Here is a 24,960-nt window from a genome sequence, read left to right as displayed (position 1 = left end):
CAGGCTTTAATAATTCCATTCAATTCAGTCAAAACTTTCAAATCGTAACTTTTGAATTCCAAAATTGCTTAGCATCTTTGAATTATAATTTTTTTGGAGGGAAATAAAAAAATAATTTGCCGGTATTGGCAAAGAAAGCTATGCATTAAAGACAAAGGCAACCATTACTAAACACTGCAAATATGATTGTGAAGCAATATGCTAACTTAAAAATATGTGGGCCTTATTTGATGTAATATGTCAGTAGACATTGCAAATGCTACAATTCCGGAGTCTTGAGGGAAATTTGACTATAATCAATTGGATTGTGGCATGACAAATAGGTTCACTAAGGACTATGGGACATCAGAGATCATCACATTATTCATTTCGCTAGTATTTATAACACAGTGCTTGGTATTGTGGGAACACACAAAAAACTATACACTGACCCTTTTTAAAACATAAGGGATAAAGTTCAAGCTCTTTGTTCATCCTCAGATTTGCAGATATACTGTAATGTGTAATTTATTAAACACTTCAATGTCTATATTTTGGCTATGAGCCACCACTTTCTTGCGCTGCTTTAACTTGATCTTTCCTTCCATCACTAACCCTAGTTGTTAGCTTTTTTCCTGACCATTGCACAAAGAAAGACGTTTTAGATCAGTTCACATGAGTTAATGGATAGGCAGAAAGCAAAGCCATGTTGGAATACAGATGTTTATGGTTGGCTGGGCATTGTGTTACTAGCCAAACAGCCCGACCTCATAATTTAAATTTGCTTCTCAGCTAAACTAGCATTACTTGTCAGGGACCTTGAACCTAAAATTCAACAATGCCAAGGGTCTTTGAAAGAACCTATTCTTTGATAACAAAGTCTTATTGAGGAGGGAAAACAACCTTCTAGAATATTTAAACAGTGAAAGTCCACATGTGATTAAATGCCCACATGAATGAATGGGTTGAAATATTCAATGCTGTTGGCAATGAGAGAAGGGGAAGACTATGTAGGGACGGAATTAAAAGGCTTTGTTATTTGACCAACACATGACACTGGCTACAAATCTGGTTTTCAGCATGGTTAGCATCAACCTGCTTTATTTGATTGTAACTCCGACAATCTCTATTTCTAGTCAAAGGGAGCCAGGATTTTGGACCCTGTTGGGTTTTGAAGTTTCTGATAATAAATTTTTATCCTATCTGGTTACCCTCTAACTTTATAAACTCCAGTACACTCTGTTTCTCCTTCCTTTAAGGTCCAACTCATTGATGGCTTCTCTCTAAAGTCTTTTTGGATCCCCTAATCAGAGTCCTACAGCACTTTGAACCTTGAACATGTAGTCCTTTGTGTACCTTTTTCTCTACTGGATGGTGAGAATCCAGTCCTCCCAGGAAATGCAGATTGTATCCCACAATATTTAGCACAGAGATGTGACTGCTTCACTGGATGTGATGTTGGTAGTGAAAGAGAAAATAGGGGAGTACAGAATATGTATGTTCTCAGAAGAAAAAAAACAGGCCATCCCGGTTACATGAAAGACCAAAAACAGAAGGAGGTAAGACTGGAAAAGTAGGTAAGGGGTAAGCTGAAATGTCAAACTCAAGGATTTGACTTTACTCTGCAGACACTGAAAGCCAGTTAAAGACTGGCTAAAAAAGATGGTTAAGACCACCTCTATCTAAATGTGAAATTGGAGATGACTAATCTAGCAGTATATTTTCCCCTTATTTTTTAAAAATATATTTTATTGATTTTTTACAGAGAGGAAGGGAGAGGGATAGAGAGTTAGAAACATCGATGAGAGAGAAACATCAATCAGCCACCTCCTGCACACCCCCACTGGGGATGTGCCCACAACCAAGGTTGAACCTGGGACCTTTCAGTCCGCAGGCCGACACTCTATCCACTGAGCCAGACTGGTTAGGGCTCCCCTTATTTTATTTGGATCATATAAACCTATCTTTTAGTACAAAAGAGCACGGGTTCACATGTAGGTGACGCATTTGCTGCAAACATCCTGGGGCACATCGGGAAGTGGGGTTAGTTCAGCACGGGGACATCTTCATGTGACAGTTACTATCTGGATAGAGCTCTTCTTGCCAAACTATTAAAATTTTTCCATAACTTCTGTTTGCTCAGCCTTTTCCCAGATGGAAGCTAGGCAGAGGATAAGACTAGATGGGAACTAATGTGGGAGATTTAAGGTCCCTCCAGTAAGCTTGTGTCCCAAAGGCTTTCTGAAGGGCTGAACTGCCTGGAGAGGCCTCACTCACCAAGAGGAAGACAGACATTGGTCAGTTAGTTTGATTTTTTTTTTTATTACTTGTGGTAAAAAAACAAAAAAAGGATATTGTGGGCTTTTATATTCCCAGTATCCCAAGGTTAGCCCTAATCTTAGAAATCAGAAGGGTCTTAAAAGTCTGTGGAAGTCCATTTATAGTCTTATTTTAGGTATCTTATCCTAAACTGTGCAGAGGTGTACTTTACTGTCTTTAACTAACATTGCTCACTAGTAGACCTTTTAAGATTTCCTTTTATTATCTGTAACTTTCATAAAATTAAAATGATCATCAATCTAGCAGAGAGATGTATAATACCAGCTCTGAACCTGGATTGCCTGGGTTCTGACCCTGACTTTTCTATTTAACAGTAATGTGGCTTTGGGCTAGTTATTTAACCCTTCTGCCTCAGTTTCCTCATCTGTAAGATGGGGATAATCATTTACTCTCCTCACAGGGTTTTAGTCAGAATTAAATGAGTGAATTTATTGTTAATTTACTAAAAGTAACGCCCTTAGAATAGTGCCTGATACATAAATTCCCAATAAATATTGTCTGTTATTGTATTGTGAATGAGAACATTAAAGTAGCTAAGGTTAAATGACTTAGGTAGTATCCAGCAAGATGATTAAACCAGGATTTGTGTTTCTCATTTCAAGATTTAGTGCACTGAGGTAGCTGTTTCCTAGATCAGAAGTCAGCAAGCTTTTTCTTAGAGGGTCAAATCAGTTAATAAATATTTTATACTTTAAGAGTCTTACAGGCTCTGGTGTAACTACTTCACTCAATCATTGCAAAAGTAGCTCTAGCCCTAGCCAGTTGGCTCAGTTGGTTGGAGCATCTTCCTGTACACCAAAAGCCTGTGGATTCAGTTCCTAGTCAGGGCACATGCCCAGTTTGCAGGTTCAATCCTCTGTTGGAGCCAATCAATTAAAGTTTCTCTCTCTAAAAGAAAAAAATTCTATCTAATAAAGACAGAATATGCAAATTGACCATCACTTTGCAACAAAGATGGCGGCACCCACAGCCAATAAGGAGAGAATATGCAAATTGACGCGACAAAGATGGTGGCGGCCGGGCTGGGATGCTTGCGTCATTGCCATGGCTATGATGCAGGCATTCCACCCTGCCCCGACCACTCCAGGCCTCTGGGCAGCATGCAAAGGTGGTGCCAGCAGCCCGGGGAAGGAAGGCCTCTTCTTGCACGAATCTTCATGCATTGGGCCTCTAGTAATAATAATAATCCTATATAATAAAAAGCTAATATGCAAATGGTCATCACGCCCTTGTGCCCTTGTGCCCCCTGCCCCAGCACTGGGGCCGGGGGACCTGAGGCTGGGCCCAGAGGACCTGAGGCTGCACCCCCTGCCCAGGTGCCAGGGCACCAGAGGCCGCGTCCCCTGCCCCGGTGCCTGGGCCGGGGGACCTGAGGCTGTGCCCCCCTGCCTGGCGGGGCTTGACGGGGGACCTGAGGCCGGTGCCCCCTGCCCTGCGGGGCTTGACGGGTGGGGCTGGCCAGGTCTGGGTTTTGGGCGATTTCGAAGCGCATGCGGGTGGGCAGGGTCTTGACTCTGGGTCTCGCGGCACACCCCAGACTCTGACAGGAGGGAGATTTTCATATACATTTTACTAATTTTCTTTAATCTCTGATACTGCTATTATAGAGAAAGGGCAAATAGCAATATTAAAATATTTCCCCTAATTAATCCCCTTTTAATGTGCACGAATTTCGTGCACCAGGCCACTAGTAATAATGATAATTTTTAAAAAGCAGCTATAGACAATATGTAAGTAAATGGGCATGGCTATGTTTCAATAAAACTTTATTTACAAAAATAGGTGGCAGGCCATATTTGCCCTGGGTTCAGACGCCTGCTTTAGATGCTTATGTCATACCTGAATAGAGACTTTGGATTTTGGTTTAGTTTTAAATTAAGAAATATGATATTATAATAAATAGTAACTTCACTTCCTAATTATTATGTCTTAACATGTTACTCTCAGTTATAAAGGTCATGCGTTAGATTAGAATATCAAAGGGATTTTGAAAATAAGCAGTAGTAGTGTTTTCTATCACAAAGGGATATACATAAGCCATTTATTTAATGGTTTGGAGGATTTTCTTGGAATGTATGTTCTGAGATTTGGGCAGGATGTCAATGGTTTGCTTTATTAAGTGAACACAAATACAGACTTTTTTTATTTTTGTTTTTGAAAATTCTGTATAGGAAAAGTTTAGGAGTCAAATAAAAAGCTATTTGTAATTATCTTTGTCATTACACTGAGTTTTTCTGCTAAGAATGTTGTTTGCATGGGTTTGGATTTTTTTATGGCTTATTTTTTTAGTTTAATAATGTGCTCTTGTTTTTAAATTAAACTTTTCAGTGAGCCTTTTTGTGAGTGACTGGCTGTGTTGGTTTGTTCATATTTATAGCTCACGTCTGTTTCTGAGGAAATGACTAAAGTCTCTTGCATTTGGTCAAAACTGTATAACAAAGGGAATCTTTGACAGACTTACACAAGGTTCATGATGGAAACTCAAAAAATCCAGTGGTTTATGTTTATAAATGTTTTTATGTATTCAGTCCTGGTTGAATCGAATAATCGAAGCTCTGTGTGGAGGGAGGGATGAATATACTCAGTGCCTCTTAATTCAGAGAATTCTTCTGGGGCAAGTTCAGGCAATGCTTTCTTAGAATTTTCTTTTAAAAAATTGTTTTCTAATTTTATATGTTTTTAAATTTGGTCTTACAGAACATAGGTATACCTTTTTCTTCTCTTTAAACGGTTCCACTGACTTTCTCTTCCTCATTCCTAAAAGGCCTGGACATATGTGAAGTTTGTAAGCTTTGCACATGTAATTTCTAGCAAGGAGGCTGGTGAGGTTTGGGGCAGGGTCTGGGGTAGTGATTGACTCACAGAAACCCACTGTGTCTTACTCCCTGCTGGAGCCCCCATCTCCCCCACTCTGGAATATCCACAGGCCCTCTCCACCCTCTTCTCACCCCCTTACTGTTGGTTTAGTCCTCATGGAAGTATAAGTGTTTGTTCCAGGGCAGAAGACAAAGGCACTGGGTAAGAAGGAAGAGAAGGCCTGGCTCCTGCCTGCTTGGACCCAGGATGACCTGTGTTCTGGGACCCAACTTAGAATTCACATTTTTCCAAAAAGACTCTGTTAGGGAGGGTGGTTGGATTTTGGTGTGATTACTGTGCTCGATCAGCTGTGTTGTGCTATGAACTCACTGGGATTTTTCTGCACTAGCTTTAATCATCATTTAGTTTCAACCCTTTTATAAGCAGCTCAAGGAACCTCTTCTCCGAGTAAGTTTTGGATCAAATTATAAGAGAAATAATAATGTGCTCAGCCCACTACTACACATCCACTCACTCTCCTGCCTCCATTCTCAGAAGCACCCATGGGAGAGAGTTCCTAGACATGCACTTTGAAAACTGCTGATTAATATAACTGCTTTTGGAGCACACACTAATCTTAGAGTCGGGCTTGCTATGTATGCATCATTAAGTGCTTAAAATTTACCTAGATTGTGAGTATGTGAAACAGCTCTTGTATTATTTATTACTAGAGGCCCAGTGCACAAAAATTTGTGCACTCAGGGAGGGGTCCCTCAGCCCGGCCTGTGCCCTCTCGAAGTCTGGGACCCCTCAGGGGATGACCACCTGCTGGCTTAGGCCCGCTCCCTGGGGGATTGGGCCTAAGCTGGCAGTCAGACATCCCTCTGGCAGCCCGGCAGGCCTTGGGGGATGTCCACTTGCCAGCAGGGAGCAGGCCTAAGCTGCAGTCGGACATCCTTAGTGCTGCTGAGGAGGCGGGAGAGGCTCCCACCACCACCGCTGTACTGGCAGCCATCAGCCTGGCTTGTGGCTGAGCAGAGCTCCTCCTGTGGGAGTGCACTGACCACCAGGGGGCAGCTCTTGCATTGAGTGTCTGCCCCCTGGTGGTCAGTGTGTGTCATAGTGACCAGTCATTCCCAGTCCTTCTGCTGTTAGGGTCAATTTGCATATTACCCTTTTATTATATAGGTTAGAGGCCTGATGCATGGGTGGGGGCCGGCTGGTTTACCCTGAAGGGTGTCCTGGATCAGGGTGGGGGTCCCGCTGGGGTGCCTGGCCAGCCTGGGTGAGGGGCTGAGGGCCATTTTCAGGCTGGCCACACCCCCTTCAGGGAGAGGGGTCCTGCTGGGATGCCTGGCCAGCCTGGGTGAGTGGCTGATGGCTGTTTGCAGACTGGCCACAGCCCCTTCAGGGTGGGGGTCCCCGCTGGGGTGCCTGGCCAGTCTGGGTGAGGGGTTGATGGCTGTTTGCAGGCTGGCCAAGCCTCCCAGCGGGGACCCTCACCCCATGAGGGTGTGGCCATCCTGGGTGAGTGGCTGATGGCTGTTTGTAGGCTGGCCAAGCCCCCCAGCAGGGACCCTCATCCCATGAAGGTGTGGCCAGCCTGGGTGAGGGGCTGATGGCTATTTGCAGGCTGGCCACAGTCCCTTCAGGGTGGAGGTCCCTGCTGGGGTGCCTGCCCAGCCTGGGTGAGGGGCTGATGGCTGTTTGCAGGCTGGCCAAGCCCCCCAGCGGGGACCCTCACCCCATGAGGATGTGGCCATCCTGGGTGAGGGGCTGATGCCTGTTTGCAGGCTGGCCACGGCCCCCACCCACCCAAGCTCCCAGTGGATGCTGGCTGGAAGCAGGTATCTGGGAATTATTTATCTTCTATAATTGAAACTTTGTTGCCTTGAGCAGAGGCCACAGCCAGCCAGGGCAGGCGGGAAGCTTGGCTTCCTCCATCACGGGGGCAACCAAGCCTCCTGCTTGCTCCAGCTCCGTGGCTGCTGGCCGCCATCTTATTTGGGTTAATTTGCATGTAGTTGCTCTGATTGGCTGGTGGGCGTGGCTTGTGCATAGTGGAGGTGCAGTCAATTTGCATGTTTCTCTTTTATTAGATTAGATTTCTTGTATTATTTATTTGTATAACAACTGTAAACCTACATTTGCCCACCCCTGTATATTGGTCATACATGAAGCCAGCTTTAGGGGAGGCCAAATGGACAGATGTGAACCTGAGTCGAGAAATTTCTTCAAGACAATCTGTATCCCCCATTTGTGCTTGAAATTCCATAGTCAGTAATGCATTTTATTTCGGTGTCAAGCACCTGCCTTCTGAAGTGCTCGCTCTCTCTCTCTCTCTCTCTCTCTCTCTCTTAATGAAAATGTCCTCAGGAAGGATATCTATCAAGTTGTTTGAACTTTGGAGCCGATCCTATTTTTCCTACTTAATGAAACATCTGGAGTCACTGACTCCTCAAAGGCACAGATAGAAGAAGGAAGCTGCTCCACTCCTACCTCACAGTTTTGTCTGGGCCTGGCCCCGACTATATATACATTTGAGATCACATGTGAGGTCATGTTTAACTTGGAGCTACTTTGCTTTCTCATGTAGATGGAGGGAATCCTGGGGTGTCTGAAGAGTGAGCACCTCAAAAGGAACTCCCATCTCCTAAACATTCCTTTATTACCTTTACTATATTTTATAACTATAATGGTGTGAATCTACATGTCCATAGGAATACTAATGGGAATTTTTTTTCTAAGTATATATTATTTAAAAGGGAATCAATCAGAAAAACAAGTCTAAAAAACAGTGTATATGTTTCTACAATATTGTCTACATATTATTCTTGTTGGACAAGAAAATAATAAATCTCTTCATTTTTTAAATCGTAAAGAGATATTGGGAAACTGTGGTTTTTTTATTTACCCAACAAACACTCATAGAGGACCTAACATGTGTCAGGCACTTTGGACTATAACATTTAATGCTGGTGGTAGCAGAAACTCAGGCTTCGAGGAGTATTTGAGGTTGTCCAGTAACAGGAAATAAGGAAGAAGAGAGGGAGGCGGTGCTGGATGGGGAGAAGGAAGGAAGGAAGAGGAGGGGACACGGAGGAGGAAAGGTGGAAAGATAAAGGGAAGGATTATCAGTTAAATCTCTTGGTCCTTAACATTTTCTTAACACGTGTGTTATCTTCTTTGCTTATACAACAACTTACCCATTAATGGATTTTTTTTTCTGGTCTGCTATAATTGGAAATTAGTGTTACTTTATCTTTTCCGTATCTTTTCAGTATTAAAGAACTTTATGGACCAGTCTGCTAATAAGTACAAGCAAGATTTGAAGAGCTGAAGGAGAAATCGGTGCTAAACCTTCCTTTTTAATGTAAGTAAACTCACTCATCACCATTGTTTGTTTCTCACATCTTTAAAGCCTGCAATTACCTTTCTGGATACTCACTGTGTAAATTTTTCCCCACTAGTAAAGTTACTTGACTATGTCAGTCTACTCATTATGCCTATGATAATTTGTGACCCACCCCGTTTAAAATTTTTTAATTCTAAAAATAATATGACTTACATAGATGGCTGTGAATTTAGGCTTGTTGTGACTGTCACTGAGCAAATCATTTTTTGTTACTGAGAAGGAAAACACAGACCTGGTAGCACATAAAAAGCACCGCCTCCTCTTCAAATCCTTTACTGTTCTTTATCTCAGACCATTTCAGTGCCCCATCAAAGTCAGTGAGAATCGGTCAACCCATTAAGGACCCTATAGGCTTAGAAAAACGAAGTGTTTTCATATAAGCTTACTTACTCCTTTCCTCCCTGTTTCTCTTGCTCAGTAATAATAGCGACAATTATTTATTGAGGTTGTACTAAGTGACAAGCCCTTGACTAATTCAGTTCAATTTTCATTCAATGACTACTTTTTCTGAGTGCTTGCCACATACCAGGTACTGCTCTGACACTATTGCCTTAGATCATCCTCCTGCCAACCTTGCAGAGTAGGAGTTAATATTTTAGTGATCTAGATGAAGATATTGAGATTCAGAGAGTAGTAAGGAGCATGCAGATGGTCACACAGCTTGTAAGTGGCAGAACCTGGGGTGTGAGCATAGCACTGTCTGACTTTCTGATTCGCCACATCCTAAATAGTGTTTAAAGCTTTTTATGTCGCATCTGTCGGTAGGAGATTGGAAATGTCTGGGTTGTATTCTTAATACGAATGTGACCCTAATCCTTCTAAACTGTGGCTGTAGTCACAACAAGGACTGGAGTTGGAGAAACATCCTCCCACCTTCGAGAGGTAGTTTTGGCACCTGGATGGGGAGTTAAGAGACCTAATGTTCAGTCCCAGCCTTTCCTTGGATTTCCTGTGTCCTTGAGACATTTAACCGCTGGGGAAACAATTACTTTCATGCCAACCAAGGAGAGCAGACCAGATGTTCCCCAGGTTCTTTTTCAATCAGCTTTTTATCAACGTATCTTTTACGTAGAGGAAAGAGCACAGATCAGAAGTGGATGGCTTGCTGGGATAATTATGACACAGTGGACACACCTGGGTAACAGCACGCCAGCCCCTCTTTCCTAATGCTCCCAGGAATAATCTACTTTCTGATTTCTAATGCCATTCATTGATTAGTTTGCCTGTTTTTAAAGTTTATGTAAATAGCATCATACAGTATGTCTTCCTTTGTGTCTGGCTTAATTTCCTTATTATGGTTGTGGAATTCATCTATGATATTACATTTTTCATTTTCCTTGCTATTATGCTACTCAATTATCCATCTCTTTTACAATTGGTGGATATTTAGGTAGTTTTCCAATTTGGATGTATTACAAATAGTGCTCCATTGAATATTTTTGTGCATAGATTTCGATGATGATTGTGTTTTGTGTGTTCAGGGACCACTCAGTCATTTAGATTCTGCGTCTCTGTGGAGTGATGCTGAAGTAGACACCTGTGAAAGCAGACAGGTTGATTTTAGCTGGCCAGGTGATTTGTCTGTTTCAACGGGATGTTCTAAGCATGCTAGTTAGGAAGAGAGAAGCATCTATTGGCTGCTTTCTGCAGGCCCCCTACTGGGGATCCAGCCAGAAACCCAGGCATGTGCCCTGACCGGAATGGGATGACACTCAACCAACTGAGCCACACCAGCCAGGGCTCAAATAGTCTTTATTCTAGGCAATTCATACTAAAAATTCTGAAAAGAACTTGGGGGTCACAACCTTACTTGGACGTGTGTGTCACGTAGGTGGTATCCTTGGTTCATTATAACTTGAGACAATGAATAAATGAATTTCTTTTCATCATGAAACTTACACAAGATTTTCCCTTCCATTTTTTTCTCCTTTAGAAATCTCTCCCTCTCCAACCAAATATCTAAGATCATCTTTACTATCGAATGGAGATGTAGTTTTGCTTTTAGAGCCATTCCCTCAAGCATACATTTCTTTTGTGCGTGAGGGTGTGGATGGAGTTTGAGGGCTGCTGAAGCTAGAAGTCTTTTCTTTTTAAAAAATTTTTATTTGCTTCAACTTTAAAAAGAATTGGTATTAGAGAGAGAGAGACAGACAGATATCCATGTGAAAGAGAAACATAATCGGCTGCTTTCCTCATGAACCCCAACCTGAGATTGGAACCTGAAACCTGGGTATGTTGTCCTGACTGGGAATGAAACCCACCATCTTTTGGTGTACAGGACGACGCTCCAGCCAACGAAGCCACACCATCCAGGGTGAAGCTAGCAGTCTTTATTCTTGGTTGCTTTGTTTTCTCCTCACCTCTTTGGAAATTGGCAGTCAGTGGCTTTGATTTTTTTCTTTTCTTCTTAATACAGACATGCAAGCATATAGCTGCAGACAGAAAGGGAATGTTTACACGTTTAGCAAAATGTGTGGGGAGGTGTTTGTATGTGGGTGTGAGCACACAGTAACTCTATAATTGAATCAGTGGTGTGTTTTTCTTTCCAAATGCATTTATACATTTAATTAGGAGGCCTTAGCATCTCTGATGGCACTTAGTTATGTAGTCTCAGCAGTTTTTTAAGAAGGAGGGAGAAGGTTCAAGGGAATTTTGACTCTCGGTGGATCTGTGGTTTAATATTATGGTATTCTTGGGAAACCAGGATGTCAATTAGCCAAGGCTCTCCATTGCTTCAGGGATGAAGAAGTGGAAGAAGGGATTTCAGTATACTTAAATCTTCATTTAGCAGCAGCTCGAGGCTTGAATCAGGGGTTCCCAGGATGTGTTCCTTGCATACCATAATGCTGTCCTCTCCTCAAAGCCCAGAGCTGGTTCAACCAAGAGGAGACTTCAATTAAGGGTGTGGTGGTTTAAGCCATTGTAGCAGGATTCATTTAGTCTTTAGGGAAAAAAAATAATATATGCTATCTCTTTAGAAAATGTGGTAGCTTTCAGAGCTTGAAATAGCCTTGACAGTTTCCTGTGACTATTACCTTGAACTGAGAGGTCTTCCCTCGCCAATGGCTGACTCCTAAGCATCGTCCAATAATTGTATTTGTCTTCTGTGTTTCAATTTGTATTTCAAAACCCAAGTTGTCATCGTACGATCAGCTTTTCTTATTTGTATGTTCGTTTTTACTTTATTCCTTTACCCTCATGGTAGTAATTATGTGCTTGGCTTTAGTTACATAGGCCATTTGACACTGTGATATTAAGAGATTTTAGAAGAAAAGGTCATCAGCTGTCTTTCTGGGCTATTCTGGGCATTTTGTACTGGATTTATTTTGGATCCAGCTTTCCTTGCCTTTGATGAGCTGTTCCTGCCCCTTGCCTTGGCCTCTCATCGTGCTTGGAAGCTTTTCAGTAGTAATTGGACGACTGCTTCGTGCAGCAAATACACAGTCTCAGCTTTGGGAGGGAGTCGAGAAGACAGATGGAACGCTCCGTGAATGCTTCTGGTTCTAGCGCGTGGGATTCCTGGAGCAGGAAGCCGGCTTCCAATACACCGCCGTCGAAGGTGTTTCCTGCTTGAGGAGGTTAGCTTTTCCACAGGGCAGCATGTTTCCGGAGGCATTCTCAGAAGCCTTGGGTGATTGGTGGGATTAAATGGTCTTGCTTAGACATCTTTAGAAATTAAAGAATGGATTATTTGCTGAGAAAAGTTGACTTTTTGGCGTCACCTTCTAAATTGGTCTTGCCTGAGGTTTGGCACAGAACACACCTTTCAGAGGCCTGCACCCAGCTTGGGTTGTTGTTGGGGGAGATAAAAACCGAATATCGAGCAGGAAATAAGTGGCCCCCAAGAAGTAGCAGAACTGCCCTGGCCAGTGTGGCTCAGTTGGTTGGGCAGCATCCCAGGCACCGAAAGGTTGTTGGTTTGATTCCAAGTCAGGGCACATGCCCAGGTTGGGGCCTCGATCCTCCGTAGGGGGCGGGCAGGAGGCAGCCAATCAATGATTCTCTCTCATCAGTGATGTTTCTCTTTCTCTCCCTCTCTCTTCCCTTCTCGCTAAAAATCAATAAAAATATTTAAAAAGAAAAAAAAGTAGCAGAACTTCAAGTATAAGACCTCTCCCAGGAGAAAACAGCAACAGATTTACATTGACCCACAGCACCCCCTGGCCTGTTGACTTCTTCTCTTTCTTCCCCTAGTTAACCAGCAGAGCAGCAAGCACTTCTCTGTGAAACTGTGTGAGTGATTCTAGAGGGACAGAAAAATACTAATTCTACTGGAGTGTTGCAGGATCCAGAAAGTGACTTCTGTTTCCGGCGAAGCTGAAAAAAGGCAGTGTGTTATGGCTGGGTCTTTGCGCTCTTTACCCAATACCCGATATAAAACAGGCGACGCTTGCTACCATTTCTATACTGAGTCATTGCTTGTAGGGGATGTACCAGGCTTAGGTTCCCGTGAGCCTCTGCCATGACATTTTCTCAACTGATCAATATATAACCTTGTTTCTGTTTAAAGGCACCTTACTTAATATTATTGGTTCACTAACATTGAACTCATGATACTGTAATTCATGCCTCAGCAAGGCTTATCTAACACATGCATTTTCTCCGCAAGGCACATCACAGCTTTCTTGCACTTAGGAACACTAGACAGCACTTCAGCCGTATGCTTGGGGCCACTTTAAACTTCGAAATCACCAACAAAAACGACAAAAAGTGGAACAACAAGGTCACTCGTTTATAGTATGAAAGCTGAGCTGCAACAAGAAGGTAGAGCATCCCCTCAGCTGGGACTGTGCTCACGGGCACCTCAAATGCTTTGCTGCCTGTGTATGTCCATGGATGACCACGAAAGCACCACCAGCATTGATTTCGAGGTTATGAATAGATTCTTGAGTGGGCGTATTCACAAATGTCTACTGTATAATATGAAATAATCCCAATTATTGTGGCAGGAGCCCCCTAACTGTCTGGTGCCAGCTCCACAGTTCATGTAGCAAACTAATCATTTAAGGTAAAAATGAGTTACAAGTTGGTATCGTGACCGATATCCAGACACAATTTTAAACAGCCTCATGTAAAGTGAAGACTGTCAAGGACAACTTGCCCAGTTATTAAATCCTGTTGTGGAACAGATGACAGTTAACACTCTGCCAGGCTTTGACCATAGAGTAGGAACAATGTCTTGTGTATCGCCATGTCCTTGGCATGAAGGGTGATAATGGCCAGCACATAGTGGACCTCAGCAAGTGAATGAACACTAAATGAATGAATGAGTGAGTGAATGAACGAATGAAAGAGCAAGGAGAAACCTGCTTGTGATGCCTTATCGTCCACTTCAGGGCACTTTAGGAGTCTGGTGCCTCTTTTCAGCTTAGATAATTTTCTGTCCGCTTCTCAAGTCAATGGTTACTAATTGTCAGAAACAGTAGTGCCTTAGAGCTGGTGTAGCATGAAGTGTATCGTAGCTGGGCCTGAGATAGGAACAGGAGTACCACCAACCATATTGAGAAAACTACTTAAGGGCTAGAACAAGTATTTGACTCTTTCTTCCATCTTGTCATGGAGCCTGGTTTGAAGTTTTTTCTCTGGTATTTCTGCCACCAGCTTCTCTCCACTTTAGTCCCACTCCTACACTGCTGTTATTAGAAACTTCAGTCTAGAACACGGATTTGGTCATCTTCATCTCTTGCTTCAAAAACTGCACTCATCCCATAAGATACAATCAAAACACCATAGTGACCCGGTTCCATCCCTACACTTGAGACTTCTGTCTCTTACCATTGCACTGAAGTTCACCCGCTGCTCAAGCGGAACTGGGCTTTCCACTGTTTCCCAAGCATGCCTTTTAAGACTTCTGGCCTTCCCACCGGCTGTTCCCTCATTCTCAGCTCTAGTTCAGATTATAGCTTCTGTGCTGTCTCTGGTGAGATGCCCATCTCGCCCACAGGTATGAGCTGTTCAGGGCAGGGCTCTATTATTCTCATCTTTGTGCACAGCCTCTAGCACAGTGGTTCTCAACCTTCTGGCCCTTTAAATATAGTTCCTCATGTTGTGACCCAACCATAAAATTATTTTTTTTGCTACTTCATAACTGTAATGTTGCTACTGTTATGAATCTTAATGTAAATATCTGATATGCAGGATGGTCTTAGGCGACCCCTGTATAAGGGTCTTTCTACCACCAAAAGGGTCGCAACCCACAGGTTGAGAACTGCTGCTCTAGCATGTTAATATTCTGTAAATGTATTTAAACAAGTGAATGAATCTAAACATTATCTGGAAGATTTGGAAATGTGAAGGCTTTTTTTTTTTAAATCCTTTTAAATAAAAAAGAGGCTAGAATATCAATTTCTGAGTTCAGACAAGTAGAAAGATGTGGCCGCTCTTTTGTTAATTAGCTTTGTCTGTTGTACAAAACTGAGCTTTTCCACTCAGGAAACATCTATACTATGCCATGCTCCCTGGCCCCCGATATCAACATCCAGGGACTAGATTTAATTAAAGTAGAAGCTAGTTAAATTTTATGTGAGAGGAAATGACATTCAATTTCAGATATTATCTATTTAATTATTTCCTGCAGATTAACCATTTGTTTCACCAAATGTTTATCGTGGAGTTTCTGTGTACAAGGATCTGGGCCAAAGGCTATGGAGCATGAAAAGATAAGCAGAACACAGGGGCTTTTGTCTAATGAGAGAGAAAGATATGGAAGCACATTTCTTTAAAACAGGATAAAATATGCACTTACTACAGGCAGTGCTATGGTAGCATAAAGGAAGGAGTGATTGTTTCCAGCCTGCTCAGCTCCATAGAAGAGCTTGAATTTAACCTGTGCCTTGAAGGGTCATTTGGGGGTAGTTTAGTAGGTAGCAGGGCAAAAGGAAGGAGTAACATTAGGGCAGTTCCAAGGAAAGGGAACCATATAAGCAAAGGCACTGAGGCAGGAAAGTACAGGGAGCAACAACAGGAGACAAGTACTGCAAGGAGTGTCAGAGTCGGGGGGGAGCATTGTTAAAAAAAGACTGGAAAAGTATGTCAGGATCCTATTATAGGCAATTTACTTGGACTTAATTCTGTAGTCATTAGGGGTCATGGCAGATTGTAAAAAGAGTTTTTTCTTGATTTTAGAGAGAAGGGAAGGGAAAGAGAGAGAAAAAATTATCAAAGAGAGAGAAAAAATGACTGGCTGCCTTTTGCATGCCCCATACTGGGGATCGAACCTGCAACCCAGGCCTGTGCCCTGACAGGAATCAAACCTGTGACCTTTCGGTGCATGGGATGACATTCAATCAACTGAGCCACATCAGCCAGAGCCGTGGCAGACCTTTAAAAAACAAAGGAAGTACATGACAGCAACTAGCATCAGCTGACATTTGTAAGCATTTACAACATGCCAAGCACTTTTACTAAATCCTCACAACACTACGAGTTTAAGACTATTAGTATAATGGTCTTATAACATTTTATAGATATAATGGAAAGTCCAGAGAGGTTGAGTAATTTGCCAAGGATCCACAGCGAATCAGTGAGGACCTGGGATTTGAAGCCAGGAAGTCTTCTATAAGAATTTGGGTTTCGAACCTAGGATTGATTAGAGGAGTCAGGAAGACTCTGGACTTTCTGAATTGTTTGGAAAGTGTTTCGTATATATGAATGTGTGCATTTGTTTAAGAAAAAAAAATCTATATTTTTAATCACACTAGAGGTGTGCAACATAAAAGGTAAATTAAGACTATAGCATCACTCTCTTTTGCTCTCAAGAGTCCTCCAGTGTATTCAGTGCATATGATGGCAACTTTATGCTTATGCTGCTTCTTAGGTTGGAAGAAGCAGAACAATCTGGCACTGCTCAAAATAAAAGGAAATGTCAAAATAACTTGCAGGAATTGGTATTATAAGTGGCAGGCTGTTCCTGATTGTGAGAACCAGAGAAGGTGTCCAAGAAGTTCTTTTGAAGGTAAACATGAGCTATCCAGGCCTTGAAATGTGTGGTTATTTGAGGGCAGAGAGCCTAGCCTCCCACTGGGCAAAAATTATTCTTTTAAATTTCAGCAAAAGCTACATAAACTCCTGAAATCTGAAATGTTTTTGAAAAATGCCCAGACACTCACCTGCTTTCAACTGGACCAAGTTGTCCTTTTATGGTTAGATGCAGCGGTTCTCAACCTGTGGGTCGCGACCCCTTTGGCGGCCGAATGACCCTTTCACAGGGGTCGCCTAAGACCATCCTGCATATCAGATATTTACATTATGATTCATAACAGTAGCACCATTACAGTTATGAAGTAGTAACGAAAATAATTTTATGGTTGGGTCACAACATGAGGAACTGTATTTAAAGGGCCAGAAGGTTGAGAACCACTGGGTTAGAGGGACTTACAGGATGACTATGTATTAGTCCATGAGACTGAAAATTCATTGCAGCCAATGGTGAATCCAAAGACAGGTGCCAGAATAAATGAATGAATGCAGATTAAAGAATTGTTCAGCTAATATCACTGGAGAAATCAAATTAATACCTAAGATTTTTTTAGTTAAAATTTTCGTGCTTTAAATATGTGCATTTTTAGTATATTTCTGTCACACAAGCATAGCAAATGTGATTCTTTAATAGTAGGGATCTGGATTTCCTACTTAATGGAGTTTTCCTTATATTTTTCTCATCTTTGCTTTCTCACTTTCTATTTTATATTTTTTCATGGACCATTTGAAAGTATCTCATATACAATCCATATTCAGATGTTTCCAACTACAAAATATATTTTATCACCGTTTTGTAGATTTGATCAAGGATTCAATCAAGGATTATATATAGCCATTGATTGTCATGTCTCTTTCATCTCCTTTATGAACAGTCTTATCTCCCTGCCTTTTTTTTTTCTTTTCTTATTTGGTATTTCATGACATTAACATGTTTGAAAAGTCTGAGACAGTTGTCTGGACGCGTGCCTTTCACCCTGGGTTCATCTGACTTGGTTTCCTGATGATTACATTCTGGTTAAACATTGCTAGCAAGAATACACTGCTTCTCTTCCGGAGGTACATGATATGGGGTTAGGCAGGCTAATTGTATTTATTTATTTTTAGTCTTTAAAATTTTTTTTATTCTTTATTGTTTAAAGTTTACATATGTCTCCTTTTTCCCCCATTGACCCCTCCCCGGCCACTCCCACCCTTCAGCACATGCCCTCACCCCCCTGTGTCTGTGTCCATTGGTCATTCTTATACGCATGCATACAAGTCCTTTGGTTGATCTCCTACCACCCGCCCCTTGCCTTCTCTCTGAGGTTTGACGGTCTGTTCGATGCTTTTCTGCCTCTGGGTCTATGTTAGGCAGGCTAATTTCAATTATTTGATGAAGTTGGTGTTCACTGGACCTCTCCCTTGTAAAGGTACCTAATCTCCTTGGTAACGAATAAACAACCTGTGGGGCAGTTCTTGGAGACCATGTGAATAGCTTGTTCCCCAACAGTCAGTCATTCGCCCAGTGGCTTTAGCATTCACTTTTGATACTTATGTGAATCCGTTATGTTGGTGGCTGCAATATGGTGCTCATTGAATTTTTGAAGTCACTTTACTGGGGGAAAGGTCTCCTTTTCATCTCTATCCCTGTTTGGGGAAAAAAACTTAGGCTCCAAACAGGTGGTAGAGAAGTTGATAAAAATGAAACCTGAAGACAACTATGCAAACATATGTTAAATTTAAAATGTGCAAAGTGTCTTCTTTTATTTTGTGTACAGGAAATTTCTGAGACAGACAGAAACAGAGAGAGAGAGAGAGAGAGAGAGAGAGAGAGAGAGAGAGAGATTGAGATTGAGCACGAAGGCTTAGTTTGGGGATTTGCACTTAAAATAATAAATCTTTATTGATGCAGATGAGGAAAAAAAACTGCCATTCTTATTTCTTTCTACACTAAGGTAGTTCACTAAGAATGAAATGAATTTTCATTCAACAGTTACAATCTGAAAAGCTATTTGATGTTTGCCCTTTCATTTGAAAATGCCTCAGAAGTAGTTCTTTATGAGGTTTATTAGATTGAAATCAAATGAGTACCAACACCATGGGATTCTTTTGAAAGATGGGATAGTAAACAGAAATTTTTTAGTAGGGGGATTTCTTGATGTAGGCTTATAATCCTTTTGGGAATTTGTCCTAAGGCTTTCATATCTACCCTGCTGCTGACTGGCTCACTCAGCGACTCAGAGTTATCTGATGAGGATATTATTTCACTTTTGAAAGCAGTGTTGTTCTCTTTGTTGCAGTATTAGGAAAAGATTGACTTTAGGCAATGCAATATAAGTTCCATCCATCTCAAAATTGGAGAGTACACTGCATGCAATATAAGTTCTCCCACTTGCAATTCATAAAGAAAAGATGTTTACTTAACTATCCATCCTACTTAAGCAAAACTGTTTAAATTTGGGGGTAAGGACCTTACAAGGGCCTCTTTATGAATTAATTTACAATTTGCTTTATTTTTCTTTTCAGTGTTTTGTAAGAGGACATTGGACACTTTTAAAAAAAAACATATATTTTTACTGATTTTACAGAAGAAGGGAGAGGGAGAGAGATAGAAACATCAATGATGAGAGAGAGTGATTGACTGGCTGTCTCCTGCATGCCCCCCCACTGGGGATCGAACTGGAAACCTGGGTATGTGCCCTGATAGGGAATCACACCGTGACCTCCTAGTTCATAGGCTTAACCACTTGCCACACTGGCCGGGCGGGACACTGGTTTTTTAAAAAATGTTTTATTGATTTTTTTAGAGAGAGGAAGGGGAAGGGAGAGAGAGAGAGATAGAAACTTCAATGAGTGAGAACATCAGTTGGTTGTCTCCTGCACGCCCCTCACCAGGGATTGAGCCTGTAACCTGGAATGGAACGGGTCATCTCTTGGTGCATGGGTTGATGCTCAATCACTGAGCCACACCCGCTGGGCTGGACACTGTTTTTGTGATGGGTAGACCTGGACCTGTGCATCCTCTTGAGCCATGAATTTTCATATTGTATCCTTTAAGTCTGGAAGAGTGGTTTGCCTCTGTTTTGCTGGTTTGGTATGATCACACACTTTTTTTGTGTGTCAGTGGGATCCTGCTGAATAAGAAATTGGCTTGGTATGGGGTGGTCTATAAAATTTACATTAGCTTATTCCAATTCTGTGTTTGGTGAGAGCTGACACTGTGTTGCTAAGTTCTCACACTGTGTTTCTGATTCATCTTATGGTGTTGTTATAGATTCTAGAATATGAATATTTAAGGCAGTATCTTGCTAATTCAAGCAGCTGACCTTTATGGGTTACAGGGTTGAGCAGTTCACTTAAAGCAGTGGTCGGCAAACTGCGGCCCCTTGAGTGTGGCTCTTCCACAAAATACCACGTGCGGGCGCGCATGTACAGTGCGATTAAAACTTCGTGGCCACACTCAAGGGGCCAAAGAGCCGCATGTGGCTCTCGAGCCGCAGTTTGCCGACCACTGACTTAAAGGAATGATTTTAGCTTTGAGGCTTGAGACAATGAATCCCAAAACTTATTGGTTAATTAGATTAGCATGTGCCTGGCAAGTACAATAGTTCTACAAGCAGCTTGAGGTTACACCAAAGATAGTGTCTTTCTGTGACTACTTCCCATTCTCTTGATGTGTAGTGGGCCTCCTCCAGCCCCAGCCCCAGCTCCAGCCCCATGTATGTGACACAAAGCAGTGAATCATTAGTCACAGTTGACATGCAGCTAATAGCTTCATAGCATATTTGACACCATAATGACTGAGGAGGTACTGGAATATTTCCTGTTTTTAAACACTTTGACTCACTTTCTGAGAGGTAGCATGGCAACGCCAAAGAATATTTAGAATTCTGATTCTTTGCAAAGAATATTTAGTATAAGGACTTGTAGAGTACATTGCTTGAATCACAGAGGTACGTTCCTACTTGTCAAGCAGGTTTATGGAACACTGAAAAATGAACAGGGCTTACTTATTTAGTGTGAGCAATCTTTTAAAACCAGTTCACACCATAGCTAAGATCTGGAAACAGCCTAAGTGCCCATCAGCAGATGAATGGATTAGAAAACTGTGGTACATCTACATGATGGAAAACTATGCTGCTGTAAAAAAGAAGGAATTCTTACCATTTGCTACAGCATGGATGGAACTGGAGAGCATTATGCTAAATGAAATAAGCCAGTCAATGAAAGAAAAATACCACATGATCTCACTCATTTATGGCTAATTAAGACCATTATAAACTGATGAGCAAAAATAGATACAGAGACAGAGCAACATTGAACAGACTGTCAAACTACAGCGGGAAGGCTGGGGAGGGTTGGGGGGTGGGAAGGGGGGTAAGAGATCAACCGAAGGACTTATATGCATGCATATGAGCATAACAAGACACTGGGGGGCATGGGAGGCTAGGGGAGGGTTAAGGGGAGAAAAAAAAAGGAGACATATATAATACTCTTTGTAATACTTTAAGCAATAAAACAATTTAAAAAAATAAATAAAACCAGTTCATTTTAGTTGAGTTTTTCTTACAGCTTTACTTAAAATGATAATAAAACTCTAGTTACATGTGCTATGATGGTAGATGTTATCCATCTTTAGGCATATTATAGTGTCTAAAGCAACATTAAGGCTCCATGTATATTTGTTGAGTTAAATTTTCAAATTAGTTGCTAAATTCTTCTAGTCTTAGGTTTCTCAGTCTGTAGTTCCCACCTCACTTGAGCTTTCATAGGCCGTCATTTTCTCTTCTTCCTGCCACCACCCTTCCCTCACCCCAATCTGGTCCCTGCTTTTAACACGGCTGGTCATATAGAGGCAGAAAGACCTCTCTGTACCAGATACTGTGTTAGGATCTTGTAGTAAAAACAAACTAAGACCTGGTGCTTACCCTCAAGAGGTTAGCAGGGGTCCTCAAACTTTTTAAACAGGGGGCCAGTTCACTGTCCCTCAGACCGTTGGAGGGCCGGACTATAGTTTAAAAAAAAAAACTATGAACAAATTCCTATGCACACTGCACATATCTTATTTTGAAGTAAAAAAAACAAAACGGGAACAAATACAATATTTGTATTTGCATGTGGCCCACGGGCCGTAGTTTGAGGACCCCTGGGTTAGAGTCTAGACTAGGTGAATTAATCAAGTAGAGAAGTCTGAAAAGTACAAGTCATGGTGTGGAGGTGGCAGAGTGGGGACCAGGGGGCAGTTTAAGGAAAGGCATGGTCAGTTTTATTTAGAAGGATGAGTCTTGGCTTCACGCTAACCCTAGAGTAGAGTCTTTAAGAACAGGTTCCCCTGGCAGTGGGGGACTTGGGAAGGTAATGGGGGAAATTCTCCAGGGAATGGAGAGAGTAGTCCCTGTGTTTTGTACATTGGCCCTTATGAGAAGCAAGAGTATCCTGTTGGGGAATTTGGGGAATGTAGATTTTAAAAAAATATATCTAGGAAAAGAAGAGAGCAAGGCATTCTGAATGCTGCGAGATGTGGTGGATATGCTGCAGTTTGGGAAGGAGGTGCATAGGTCGGACCTGGAAGGAAGTGAATGCACATCTTGGAACAGGTATGGTAAAGGAACTCAAAGTCTTGGTGAAGTCAAAGAGCAAGTGCAGGTGGAGGAGCTTGTCGAATAGAAAAATGTTCTCAGAGAGGTGGATAAAATGAGGAGTCCGGCTTTGAAGAGACTCAAGGTGTGATCAGGAGCATATTGCTAAGAAGGCCCTATACTTTGATCCTTTACCTCTCATGGGACTGTCTTTCCTTGGGGAATATCATCTCCACTGTCTCTCACATTTATCCAGCCCAGATTGCATGCCTTACTTCCACACCATTTTATCCAGTGGCTTAAACTAACCATATTTGTAACTCAAGGATACTCTGATATAAAACCTTTCAAATCAACCTTCCCATGTTGAATTGATTATTCTTTGGTACCCAGTGTGTAACTCATAAGACTATTCTCATCTACACCTCTTTATAGTCATGTGTTTACATGGCTTTATCTCTTAAATGATAAGCCACTTGAATCCACAGTTTGTTTTTATTTTGTTTTGGGTAAGCCAGAAAAGTGTCTGACATTCCTTTGTGCTAAGTATTTGTGGAAGGGAGGAAAGAAAAGAGGAAGGAATTGGATAAGGAAATTGAAATTGAGAGACAGAAGGAATTTGAGACTAAAGAATTATACACTTTACTACGTGAACTCTGAAGATTATGTAGGAAGTAGCAAAAGCTGAAGAAGGAGAGTTTTGAGTAGCTGTGGGTGAATGAGGAGGATGGTAGTGGTATTAGGGAGGTGAGTTAAGAATAATAACGGGGAGAGGTCAGTGCAAGGAGGGGGAGTATGGACAGCCTTCTTCAAAGAAGTTGACATTTAGAGGAAAGTTTAGTGACATATAAAGGAATTATCAGAGGGCACAGTGGAGAATGGGTTGGGAGAGGACTTGATTGAGTCAAGATCTGCCCAAATCCATAAATTTGAGTAAATACTGCTTCTATGTGGGAAATATTGCAATGAGAATTGACTTTTAAATTCTTACTCTTGGATGAAGACATCTGGGGAGAATGGATAATAGCAACAACAATAAAAATATTTATGAAGTGCTTATATTATCTCATTTATTCTCTCAACAACCCTATGAGATATGTATTATCATCTTTCCCGTTTCATGAATGAGGAAAGTTTGGTTTAGAGTGATTAAGTAGCATTCCCCATCCTCACATTCCTCCTAAATGGACCTACTTATTTTATAGCCAAGGCGACGCATGCTAGAACCAGTGAGGTCCCCTAGGAGCATCAGAAGGACTGTCTGAACTCCTGAGACACTGCCAGTTGAAGCCCTTCCTGAGTGATCAAGTACCCACTGCCACTTGCTTGAGCCCCAGAAGTTCAACCAAAACTGTACTGCCAGGTTGGGAATCTGATGGGATATACTGCTACCTTCTGAAAACAGAGATCTGGGTTAATGATGAAATAGGATAAAAATACAATAAGAAGGAGAGAAAAAGGACACTTTCATGTTAGGAAGAATGATACTGCTTAAAATTCCCAGAGAATATATTTCAGTCTTCTAGATAGCATATATACTGTTAGCCTGAGTCAAGTCAAGATGGTGAGCTGGAAGAGGAAGACATGGATTATAAGAATATGTGTTTTGTTTATTGGAGGTGAAGGGAGATGATTCATGGGAATTGTAGAATAGGGGCAATCAAAAAGTTTTAAAATCTGGCAATATAGGGTATTCTCCTTCAATGGGTTCTTGAGGTTGGATTTTGCTTCTGTGAGAGAATCTTTTCCTTTGTGTCAGCTTATGGGGGTTCTTGGGGGCCTTCTTGGGATGCTCTCTTCCCCAAAATAAGGAGAGGACTCGCTGCCTTAGCCAGCGGAAGACCCACCTGAAGTTGAGAAAGAAGAGGGGTTGTGTACTAGAATGAGTGTCCTTCTTCGGCTTATCTGATGAGATTGAGCAGGTCTCTGTAGTACTTGTACTTTGTCTGCCAGTTGCCTGTCTTTTTGTCTGCCAAGGAAATGAATGATGAGAGAGTTATGTGCAACCTGGACAACATGGGGTCCATAATTACCCATTCTTGGGACTCAAGTCCTTTTACCAAAAATAACCCATCTGTAAATGCAAAGTTTCCATACTCATTAATACAGACACTCACACTTTTGGGGGGCCCTAATTGTTAGCCTTTTCTTTACTTTCCTATCCTCTTCTCTCCCTCAGTGGTCCTTGGTGTTTTTCCTTCAACTCCACCCTGACCCTTTTCCTTGATGTTATCCTTCTTCCACTCCCAGCCATGTCAGACACCCAGAGGGCCCGCCCTGCTTCATAGCAGGTAGCAATGTTCCCTGAATTCCATCCAGGCCCCTCCACCAGGCCTGCCCCCTGCTTGCCTCTGAGGCATCACTGTGCTCACCTCAGCAAGTTCATGTTCCTGAAGCTTTGGAGGAGTCTGTGGACACTGGATGGCATCATTTTCTGGTGGGTTGAATGTGGGCAAATCTTGAAGACAAGTATCATGTTCTCGATGACTGACCTGAGCCACATCTGAAGGGGTGCTGCTGGACAGCTGGAAATCTTCCGTTTGAGCATATTCAGGGAATACAGACTCATCATCTTCGTCATCTTTCTGATTTTCTAGAAATTGCTCAAGCCTTTGTACCAGCCCATTCAGTTTGCTGAGAGTCAGTTTTGTCTTCTCTTCAGGATATTTGTCTGTCCACTGGTTGTCTCCATGCAGATCCCAATTAATGATTGAGTCTGAATGGTTACAGCCATCCCAGGCCAGGGTGATGTTGAGTTTGCCAAACTGCTCTGTGCTGTCCTGAATTTGGCCTTGTCTCTCCAGGAGTGTCCCTTTACTTTCAGTCCACCATGACCCTTGGAACGGAGGGACAAAATGGATTGAGGGGTTGTTGGAAGATGTGTCTTCATTG

General features: G+C 42.0%; 2 protein-coding genes across 5 annotated transcripts in view; one reads left to right on the top strand and one right to left on the bottom strand.

Moving 5' to 3' along the window:
- Nucleotides 1–24,960, top strand: part of PPFIBP1 (PPFIA binding protein 1) — a 161,264-nt gene that overhangs the window by 47,981 nt on the left and 88,323 nt on the right. For 3 of the 4 annotated variants that reach the window (XM_006086772.3, XM_023752321.1, XM_014454060.2), the window contains one exon: nucleotides 8,397–8,488. The gene's annotated coding sequence lies outside the window, so the exon portion shown is untranslated. Of the gene's footprint in view, nucleotides 1–8,396; nucleotides 8,489–12,724; nucleotides 12,857–24,960 lie in introns of all 4 variants that reach the window. The other variant, XM_023752320.1, reaches the window with a different exon arrangement.
- Nucleotides 23,834–24,960, bottom strand: part of CUNH12orf71 (chromosome unknown C12orf71 homolog) — a 9,998-nt gene continuing 8,871 nt past the window's right edge. Inside the window, exon 2 of the mRNA XM_014454081.2 lies at nucleotides 23,834–24,952. Within this exon, the coding sequence (XP_014309567.1) occupies nucleotides 24,351–24,952 (602 nt within the window). The 3' untranslated portion in view covers nucleotides 23,834–24,350. The remainder of the gene's footprint in view (nucleotides 24,953–24,960) is intronic.

The sequence above is a fragment of the Myotis lucifugus genome, unplaced genomic scaffold, assembly GCF_000147115.1.
Source record: "Myotis lucifugus unplaced genomic scaffold, Myoluc2.0 scaffold_30, whole genome shotgun sequence".
Classification (NCBI taxonomy): Eukaryota; Metazoa; Chordata; class Mammalia; order Chiroptera; family Vespertilionidae; genus Myotis; species Myotis lucifugus.
Note: the sequence above shows the minus strand (reverse complement) of the source record. Positions and strands in the feature narration are given on the sequence as shown.